This window comes from Octodon degus, unplaced genomic scaffold, assembly GCF_000260255.1.
Source record: "Octodon degus isolate 3935 unplaced genomic scaffold, OctDeg1.0 scaffold00001, whole genome shotgun sequence".
NCBI lineage: Eukaryota > Metazoa > Chordata > Mammalia > Rodentia > Octodontidae > Octodon > Octodon degus.
The window spans coordinates 37,880,448-37,891,625 of record NW_004524577.1 but is presented as its reverse complement, the minus strand read 5'-3'; the positions used below and the strand labels follow the sequence as shown (position 1 = coordinate 37,891,625).

The 11,178-nt window shown below is 37.2% G+C and overlaps 1 protein-coding gene across 6 annotated transcripts in view; it reads left to right on the top strand.

Moving 5' to 3' along the window:
* The window catches only part of Ddx4 (DEAD-box helicase 4), a 52,354-nt gene that overhangs the window by 11,732 nt on the left and 29,444 nt on the right, over nucleotides 1–11,178 (top strand). For all 6 annotated transcript variants that reach the window (XM_023709350.1, XM_023709340.1, XM_023709346.1 and 3 more), the window contains exons 4-5: nucleotides 1,053–1,130; nucleotides 7,709–7,756. In XM_023709350.1, the coding sequence (XP_023565118.1) occupies nucleotides 1,053–1,130; nucleotides 7,709–7,756 (126 nt within the window). The remainder of the gene's footprint in view (nucleotides 1–1,052; nucleotides 1,131–7,708; nucleotides 7,757–11,178) is intronic.

The window sequence follows — 11,178 nt, the reverse complement described above, 5'->3', positions numbered from 1 at the left end:
CATCATAGCAGCAACTGGCATGTCATGACAAGCAGCCCATATTCAGAAGACCAGAATGACAGGCACTCCAAGCATGAAACTCCTATTACAAATTACCATCTGCAGTGCAGTAACTTAGTTCACAGGTATCAGTATATATAGTTAGGGTGAGAATCTTTCCAGTTAACTGCTAGATTAAAAAACCTTCTGAAGATTCTCAGGATCATTGCCTTGCCTATCTTCTACATATAACTGTATGGCTTGACTTATTCATGTTTCCTAGCTCTTTTCCTTTCCCTCTCTTGATTAGTTAGTCCTTGAAATCCTGCTTTCCTTTTACTTGTGTTATACCTTTCTATTTGTATTTCTTCTTTTGAGTTCTTAAACTATGGAAGCTATATGATATTTACATATGTGTGTCTCGTTTATTTCACTTATGAGTATATGTTCAATTGAGGTGGATTTTTAAGATACAGGCTTTTTTTCTATAATGGAGGAGTACTATGCCATAAATAAGGACCAACTTGGGACATTTCTTGCTAAATGGATAGACTTGGAGACAAATGGAATAAATTAGATACTTGTGTAAATATCACAGTTTTCACTTCTGTGAAGTATACTTCTGTGGAAGTATAAATAAGGACCAAATTGTACAAGAGATAGGGTAAAATGGGAAGAAATTGTTTAAAAGGATAGGGGACCTGGAAAAGTGAAAGAGTTAAGGAAGGGAAAAGAAAAAAATGAGATGACAACACTGTAGAATGTGGTCTGTATTTACTTTACCTGTATCCTTTACTGTTCATAGCAATAGCAAAATTTAAAGCTATTTTCCAGTTAATCATAGTAAAATTACTTTTTTAAATTTACAGTTCTTTAGAAATGAGATTTAACCAATTTATTTTAATTTTTTTGGAAGCTACTTATTCATTTTATTGTCTATTCTGTTTTTAGCTGTGCTCTTCATCTTTCTATATAAAATTCCTGCTTTGCTGTATGTGGCATGTTGAAAACGGTTACGAGTTTGCATGCAACCTAGATACTTCTGACTTTCTTAAAAATGTTATTCATTTTAGAACTGGATGATGGGCCTGCTCAACCAGATCATTTCAGGAGAAGTCACTTTGCCTCTGGGAGGAGTTTGGGAAATAGAGGTACGTGCTTTAGTCTTTCCTTCATCTGAGCTGTCGAGTGAGGGAGTAGAGGCTTTTGGTCAGAGCTCTCTCCACTCCACTCCTCATCCCTCATAATGGGGATTGCGCCCAGGGCCCTCACACCGAGCTGCATCCCCAGCCCTTCTAAAGTCCATTCATTCGTTGTGAGCCTGGAGAGTTAACCCAGGGCCTTTGTACTAAGCTACTTCTCCAGCCACTGTTTAGAAGAACTTTTTATGTGGAGAGAGGGTTTCATTAAGTCGCTAAGTTGCTCAGGTTAGGAGGCAGGATCTGCCTAAGTAGCCTAATTGGGCTCAAACTTAGTTTTCTAGAGTGGTGAGGTTAAGGTGAGTGCCACCATACTCAGCTTTAGGTCTTATAAGTCAGTGTGCTAGGTTTTGTTGGGGTAATAAGTTCATCATTTTTCCTTCTTTGGAATACTGTAACATGGTTAAGGCAGCCTGTTTGAACTGGACACAGATTGGTTGGTCAGGTCCTTTACTTGTTTCTTAATTTATGATCATTGATTTTTTTTTTTTTTTTTGGTACTCGAATTCAGGGCCTTGTGCTTGCCAGGCAGGCACTGAGCCAGTGAGCTACATTCCTGGCCCTGATTTCCAGCAGTTGAAATGGGAACATGTTTGTAAAAGCTTTAGAGGTTAGGTTGAGAAGGACCTCTTTTTTGATATTTACATTTCAAGGAAAGGCAATGGGAAGCAATTCTTTAGTTCATTGATAGCTAAGTTTACAAGGTTATTGTCACAGGCTTGAGTTTTTAAATGTCACTTTTAAAACTACTAGGTGCTTTAGTCATACCATCTGTTAGCACACAGTACTTATATAGTAGCTATCAGGATGTTTTGGGACACATACTGGCATAGCAGAGTATCTTCCTTTAGTCCCCTTTTCAGACTTAAATTGCTGAAAATATTCTGCATTGTTTTATTATAGTGCAATATTATTAGAACTTTTAAGTTTATTTAAGATCTATTTCTAGGGAATGCTGTTGCTAGGGCTCCTTGGTAGTTTTAAGTACATATAAAATGCCTAAATTTATGTTTTGGAAAATTATGTTGATATTTCCATTTATTTTTATCATGGAAATGTAAAGGTTAATGTGTGGTATTGCATTAGACATTTAGAAATCTTTATTTAGATACAATTAACATAAATTTGAATTTTATGTTTGGATATGTTCCTGCTATTTTACATAATTAACTTTTTAAATATATTTAAAGTTTTCATAGTAAGAATTATTGTTAGTTTGGCTAGTATAATTGTGCTAAGAGATACAGATAAGTTTTGTTGGTTACTGTACTCAATAGAAGTAAATAAATATCTTAATATACTTAGACTACTATTTAGATAGAGTATTAAATTCAATGATTGTTAGTCTTTTCTTTTTTTGTATTTTAGGACAGGGTGTACAGAGTATATAGTATCTCACTGTGTAGATCGGACTTGTAATGATCCTCCTGTTTACAGCCTCCTAAGTGCTGGGATTATAGGCATGTGCCACCAAATCCGGTCTCAATCATTGTCTCAGTGCACCCCGGGGGGCAGGGCCAGCACATCAGGCCTGGGGTTTGAACTCCTGGCCCCTGTGTCTGCCTAAGCAAGCGCTTTAATCCACTATGCTATTTGGCTGGCCCATGATTGTTAGTCTTCGTATGTCAATTTCATTAGAATAAGAAATATCCAGCAGATTAGTGAAGCACACTCCTCAGTGTGGGTAAGTCCTGGAGACATCAGCTTCAGTGTCTCTCACCCCGTCCTTTTTGGCCTAGTTCTCGTGCCCTGCTTTCCAGCCACCAAATCTAAAGCTTTGCTCCACCACACCCTTCTGACTTTTCATTTCTGCCTTAAAGCCAGCTGACCATACACTGAATTCCTGAGCAAAATTAAAATTTCCTTCTTTAAACTTTGGGTGTTAGGTATTGTATTCAGCAACAGAAAAGCTAATTAATAGACAAAATTGGGTTCAAACAAGTGGGCTAATTTCTGTGACCATGTAGTTTAGAGGACTTTGGAACTGGTTTATAGGAAGAGTTTGGAAAGTTTTAGAGATGCTGGCTAGAGAAACCCTAGTATCCTATAACAGATGCCTGTGGATGATTCTAATCAGATCTCAAGATGCTGGCAAAAATGCAAACAGTAAAGGACAGGCACAGGAGGTTTCAGTGGGGCACAAGGACTCCATTGGCAGCTGGACTAGAGAGCATAATGTATTACACTGTAGCAGAAAACTTGTGTATATTTTGCCTATGTCCTAAGCATTTTCAGGAGACTAAAATTAAGGGCAGTGGGCTAATGAGTATGGCAGAGGAAATTCTAAAATGACTTAGTATTCTGGATGTTGCATGGTTACTGCTGTATGTTTTTAGCAAGATTATACTGAGAATCAGGGCCAAAAGACAGAGAAGAAAAAATTTGAAAAAAATTTGTCTCAGAGAAAACCATGTGGGAAGTTTGGGCTAAAGGATGTATGTCTGCTGAAGAGATTAGATTAGAAAAGAAATAAAGTATTTTGTACAGGGGCAAGAAGAAATATACATTGATGTCAGAAACCAGCAAGACCCCACTCATCACAATCTCAGAGTTGCAAAAGTATAAACTTTTCATTTGAGAAGAGAGTCCCTGAACCCTCTTCTAGAGAAGAGCTGCCTAGGGTTTTGGTTCCCTAGAATTCAGTTCTCTCTTCTCAGCCATCCAGGAACTTAGAGTCTCTTGTAGCAAAGGTCCAACATGATCTAGCTTTAGTCCCTGCTGGCAGCAGAATTTGGTGTTTTTCCTGTGTGCTGGTTTTTACTTGCTTGCAAAATGGAAGCATTTTGGGGTCAGGGAGACTTTCATCAAGATTTTAGAGAATTTGGTGGGTAGAAAAGGAGCCCCTGAGAGGACAGCATGTTAAGACATGGTAATGAAACCAGTAGATACAGTGAAGATGTGAGGAAGTTGGATATGCCAATAATGAGGAACATTTGTCAAGGAAAGCTGCAGAGTGTGAGTAGATCCAGCCTGAGACAGACAGAGACAGAGAACCACCTAAGCCCTCCAGAACTCAGACCTTACCTTATCAGGTGCCCTGGGTGCTGCATATGGAGCTATAGAACATAATGTTTGGCCTGCTGGGTTTCAGTCTTGCTTCGGTCTGATCATTTTCTGTCCCCCTATTTCTCTGTTTTGGAATGATCATGTTTACTCTGTGATGTTGTATTTTGGGATTATGTAACTTGTTTTTGATTTTTAAAGAGGTTCATAGTTAAGGGTTTGCCTTCAGTCATAAAAGAATGTTGGATATTTGAAAAATGCTGGGACTGAGTGTTTGTTAAGGAATTATTACATTTCCAGTTGTATGAAAGAGTTGTATTGTGTTTGACAGAACTATGAACTTAGAACTGTTTTATTTGACAATTTAAGTATTGTTTAAGGAGAAGTGTTTTCCTTTGAGATTGACCAGAAGTGGATTATGACTGTTAATCCTACTATGTCAACTTCACTGGATTGAAAAATGCCTTGCAGATTATTAATCATGTATTAAGGTTTATATCTGCATGTCCCCCCCAAAAGCCTTATGAGCTGATAGGGCTTTTAGGAGTGAGTAGATTATGTGTGTGGTGCTGGATGAGTTTGCTGATTGGTTTAGCATAGTTGTGGGTGTGGATAATGGGTTTACTAAAAAGAAAAGATCCATCCTGGGTGTGGATGTCACCAACAGATAGATTTATAACCTGGATGGAATAAAAAGGAAAGAGTGAATCTCACTGCTTTTTGCCTGCCATGCCATGCCATCGATTGTTTCTTCTGTGCTACGCCCTTCTGTCATGCCACCCTGCCTCAGAGCCAGCCTCCTGTGGGCTGAAACCTGCTTTTATTTTTTGCAGTGATGATTTGGTCTAGTGTCAGTTAATATTGTTTTGGTTATTTCTGTATTTTTTTTTTCCTAATTATGGTTCTTGCCATTGCCTGTCTGCCCTTATGGTGTTTTGTTTTGTTGTGTTCTGTTTTGAGATGAGGCCTTAGCTTCCTCTGGGAATTCAAATGTTGGGTGGGGCTGAGGATATAGGTCAGCTGCACAGCACCTCTTGGCAAGTGTGAGGCCCTTAGTTCAATTCCAGATACCACAGAAAGATTTTTAAAAGTTGGGTGTTTAGAATTATGTAATGTAAAATCAAACTATAAATAGCAATACAGACAAATAGTATGGAAGAGATGAAAGTGTCAAAGGCAGTGGTATTCACTTTTCTTTCATCCCTGGTTTTAATTTTACAAGTAGAAGGGCCAAAAGAGTACTGGGTACTGGGAAAATAGTGAATAATAGAACAATTCTAAAAAATGGGGTGAGAGTATAAAGTTTCCAGTACCAATGACTTTCACTAGGGACAGAGTATGTAATATTTGGGTTTGTTAAGGAGAGGGCTCAACATACCCAAAATGGAGTGAATTTCCTGGTTGAATATCTCTAGTAAAACCATAATTAGTAGAACCCTATATTTTACCAGTAGTATATTTGTTTTTTACTTTGATAACATAATTTATGTTTTTTTAAAGTTCCAGATCTGTTACTCATTAATTTTAATTTTGTGCTGTTATCTTCCCATTTTTGAAAGACCCCCTTACCCAAAAGACTTATTTAATTACATTTTGGTGGTGTGGATAACACTGTATATTAAAGAATTTATGAGAACTTTTTCAGACATTGGAGACTCTCATAAAAGAAAGCATACTCCACAGTGGGTGAGTTTGTAGTTGGAAAGAGTTTTGGAAACAAATGTAATTACTTATAATGTCTTAGCAATCAAAACTTGAGTTGGGGGGCTGGGGAGATGGCTCAGTGGAATAAACACTTCCCAGGCAAATGGAAGGACCTGAGTTCAATTCCCGGTTCCGCAAAAAAAACAAAAAAACAAAACAAAACTTGAGTTGGTTCTAAGCTTTTTAGTCTTTGGGTTCCTATTTTCTTTTAGTATACGTAGAAAATGTGAACTTTTGTTAAGAATTTAGGAGGGTTACCTGAGAGTGATCTCACTTATAGTTTCAGCAGCCTGTGTTCCTCTGGATGGGCTTGCTTTATATCTGCTTGGTTTTGTTTTGTTTTCAAAACAGTTGTGTTCCTTGGTAGAACATCTTCAGATTGACTCACCCTACATGTGATTCCAGTTCTTTCCTTCTTTACTCAAGACTCCCTGTCTGCTACTGTGAGATCTTACTCTTTCATGTGTATTTTAGTACCCATCTTTAAAGAACCAGAAAAGTTCAAAATTACATTATTTTCTTATCTTAAAAAATCCATAAAAATGTGTAAATCAAAATTTTGGCAGAGTTTGAGAACCACTTCAGTAATGTGCAGGTAGGAGACTGACAGGTATTTTGGAAAATGACTGACTCTTGAGCAGATAAGGTGTAACAGTGTAGACAGTAGAATGAGACCTCTTTAAGTATCCTCAAAGCAAATGTTGTTTTGCGGGAACATACTCTTTTGGGATTATGTTAATATATAAGATTGAGATGATATATCTGCTCAAGAAATTGTTTTATCCTTTAATAAGAAAGTAGGATGCATTTTTTTGTAGTACACATGTGCTAAGGGGTGCATTATATTTTTGTGGAGTTTTATTTCTAGAAAAAGATCTTAGATTTTGTTAAAACTGAGATGTTAAATCACTTGAGATGTACATGTGTGCATGCACACACATGAATGTTCTGTGTAGCAATTGAGCACAGTTAAATAATAATTGGTTAGTTTTTGTGTTAAAGAAGCACAAATGTAATACATGAAGCTCACATTTCCTGATACTGTTTTTTTAAGGTGGGATTTTTCACTGTGATGTCCAGGCTGGTCTTGAACTCATAGGCTCAAGCAGTCCTATAGCTGCCTCAGTCTTTCCTGTAGCTGGTTCTATAGGCATGTGCTTCACACCTGGCTCCCCATATCTTTGTACTAAAGATAAGTCTCAGCTTTTGTTTCAGGCAAAAACAAAAGTCTTGCTGCATAGCCCAGGCTAGCCTCAAGCTTGAGATCCTTCTCTTTCAGCCTCCGTAGTGCTAGGCATACAGATGTTAGTCATTAGGCCCAGTTTAAGAGTCAACATTTTAAGTGTTTAAAATTTTATGAATTATTATCAGGGATTACTAAGAATTTCCATACTACTGAGAAAAGAAAAATTATCACATGTTGAATTATAATTTAACGTGCATTGTTCTTTGGCAGGTGAAGAGATTGGGAATTTATAAAATTTAAAATATATAATATTTAGATATTTTATGATATTTTGAATATAAAGTATATAGCAATTATACTAACATATGTTTCTGAACTTCCCATGTACATATAGGGAGTGTAGGACTTTTGAGGTAAAATAAAATTGGCTGAAAAGAATGGGGATGAAAAATTGTCAGAAAGCTTGAATCTTAGCAAAAACTGAATGAGTTTTCTTTTAATATGTATATACTTAGAGGTGGCTTATTTTCTTTTTAAGGGCATCATAACTACTTGGCTCTGATTTTAAATACAGAGGTAGATTGTATTGTTTTTTTTTTTAAAGTTTGCAAGCTTTATTTTTTATATTTTTGTACAGGGTTTTCAAATAAGTTTGAAGAAGATGATACCTCTGGGTTCTTGAAAGGTAAGTTTAGTGTTTTTGTAGTAACTTTAAAAAATGCAATGTCAAAACCACATTCTGAAGAGATTAAATACTTTAGTTTGGTCCAGTTCTTATTTATGTAAATTTAATTTCATGAAGTGACTATATTTGAAGCCTTTGCCAGGGTGTTTTCTGTTTTGTAGATGAATTCAGCCATATGGCCAATTGGCACCTGGCTCATTAATCTCTGAGGTACAACTTCTGAATGCCGGCCTATCTTTGGAAAAAAAAGGGATAAGTAGAAGAAAAGATAAATCAAGAATTAGAACTCTAGGGCTGGTGAGATGGCTCAGTGGTCTAAAGCACCTACTTAGAACAAGCTTAGCAAAGCACAGGGACCGAGGTTCAATCCCCCAGCACCACATGCCAGCCAGCCCCGCCCCCTGGTGGGCTAAGCTGGCCACACACACACACACACACACAAATAAAAAATTAAAAAAATTAGAACTCTACTGCATATAGAAACGCAGATCAGGGCCATTTTGAGTCTTTCAGTTCGGCATTTGTGCCTGAGTAGCCTAGGCTGGCCTTTAACTTTTGTTTCTCCTGCATTAGCCTTTTGAACACTTGGATTATACACATGTGCTGTCACACTTGGCCAGGAAGATTCTGAAGAATGTGTATCACTGCTGAAGCTAGAAATACTTCTGTCTTACATAGTAACATTGTGTTTTGGAGCAATACAGAGAATGATGAACATAGAACAGTGTAATTAGGAGAGGTTAAACTATAATAATAAATATAGTAAAGGGCTTGAAACTTATATTATGAAAGTATCCTTGGTGGGGCCGAGGAGATGGCTCAGTGGAATTAGCACTTGCCTGGCAAGCACAAGGGCCTGAGTTCAGTCCCTGATTTGGAAAAAAAAAAATCCCTGGTGGTTTTAATACTTTGTTTAGTGCTAACTGTTGATCTGTGGAATCTTTATAATGCAGTATGGTTTGGAGTTCCAGATTTTATGTCCCTGCCCTGCTTCCTTCTAATTGAATGAAGGTAGAGGACATTGTTTAGTTTTTCTAGTCTTTACTTATTCTATAAAATGGAGACCATCCATTTTATTCATTTCAAACAGACTTAAGTGAGAATTCACATAAAAACATAACAGTACTAGATACCTTTGTTAAATACTTCATAAATATCATCCATCTCTCTTCAAATATTTTGAGTTTTGGGTGAGGGTATAGTTCAATGCTATATATATATCTTATTTTTTAAGATGGGGGTCCCTGTTACATAGTTCAGGCTGAACTTAAACTCACTGTGTAGCCCAGGCTGGGCTTGAACTTGCAGCACCCCTCCTACTTCAGTTTCACAAGTGCTGGGATTATAGATGTGTGATACCACACCAAGCTAGAATCAGTATTTATGAGCAAAAGTCAATCATCTTTTAAATTTTTTTCCATTTCTGTTTTAAGTATTTTTGTTCTAATCTTACTACATTTAACTCATTTAATATTTAACTCATTTAATATTAAAATCATTTCTACTAACCTTCCTCATATCTCAGGTATATTAGTCACTTTTTCATCACTGACGTAAAATAACCAACACCTCCAATTTATTTAATTTTTTAAATTTTTTCATTTATGTATTTGGTACAGGGTCTCACTATGCATCTTGGACTTATAGTGATCCTCTTGTTTTCAGCCTCCTCGGCGCGGGGATTACAGGTGTGCACTACAACACCTGGACTCAGTCCTTGGCTCAGTGTGCCCCTAGGGTGGGGATGGTACAGCATGTGAGACCAGGGATCAAACCTTGGTCCTTGTGCTTGACAAAGCAGGCACTTATTCCACTGCCCTGTTGCACTGGTCCTGACAGCTCCAATTTAAAGGAGGAAAACACCTGTTTTGGCTCATGATTTATGAGGTTCATCCATGCATGGTCAGCTGGTTGCAAGACAGGGTGGAGAAAGGGCATGATGGAGGAAACCTCTCAGCCATGTCAGCTAAGGTGCAGAGATGAAAGGGAGGACCTGGTCAAGGTTATACCCCAGGGCCTTGTCTCTTCCTACCACGCCTCCCCTCCCAACAACTCATTCAGCTAGGGACTCATCAGTAGACTCATCTGATAACTATATTGCCATCATGATCCTGTCAGGTTCTAGAAGCCTCAGGTGGCCTTTCTAGGGATGACAGGAGAGACAGTGTATGAGTGCCAAAAATTTTTTTCACAGAACTAAGGGAAAACTTTTCTCAAGTGAGGTCTGTTTTTATTTTGGATTTCTTATTTTTAGTTTCCCTAACAGAAAAAAAAAAACAGTATGTAGGTCAAATTCTCTCATTTTCATAATTGTTGACAAGCCCTGGATTGTGTTTTGGGATCATGGTAGAAGTTTTACTTACATACAAAATTGTGTTTGTGATTTTTTTTCTCCCTATTTCTATTTTTCCCTGAGCTAGTATAGTGATAAGAAGTTCAGGTTTTAGAGTTGGACACCGTGGGTTTGAGACTTAGATCCTCCTCTCTTGGCAGTTGTGTTTTGTTGAAGGTATTTATTAATTTTTTTGTATTTCATTTTCTGTACTTAGAAAATGGGGACTACACCCCCAATTCATAAGGTTTTTGGGACAATACCTCACACTGCAAAAAAACTGAAGTCAGAAACAAAAACCAAAACAAAATGGGTATAGTGACATGCTTGTATTTCAAGTCCTCATGAGCTGTCGCAGGAGGATCATTAGGAACAGTAGTTACAGGGTAGACCGAGCACCGTGGTGAGACTTGTCCGGAAAAAAAAAGAGTACACTTACTAGTCATGCCAAACATGCTATTTTGTGTATGTTACTATTTTTAATATTATATAATTAATAGACCTTACCTGATCTTGTAGTCATTCTCTTGTTTCTCTTTATGCTTGGCTTTATTTTCTAGCTTTGCAGAGGTTACCTCTTTTTCCTCCATACAATCTTTATTTTGAAATAGTTTCACAACTGCAGAAGTAGTGCAGAGGTTTTCATGTGCTTTTCACTCTGCCTCTAATGTCCTGATTGTGTTTTACTTCCCAGGGTGGTCAGAATGACTAGAGATTTTAGGGGAATAATTGGCCAGAGATCATGTAAGACTACTTTTTCTTGTTAGGTTCAAAATTAATCAATAGAAATTTTCTTTCTTGAAGGAAATGGATGGTAGTTAACTATCATCATTTCAGGGGAAGCCTTCTAAAATTATTTCCGGCTTTATAATAAAATTCTTTCCTGCTCAGCTGCCTTATGTTCAATCTTGTTTTAAATAGAGTTGTGTTTTAGATGACTCTTCAGAAATACTTGTCTACTGTGATTCAAAAAGGGACCTGCAGATGGATCTCTGACATGTGGCCTGAAAGCTGTTTTTTTTTTAATTTTTTTTCAAAATTGTATTGATAAACAGCAATGAGACAGTTTCAAATCAAATCGGAAGTACAG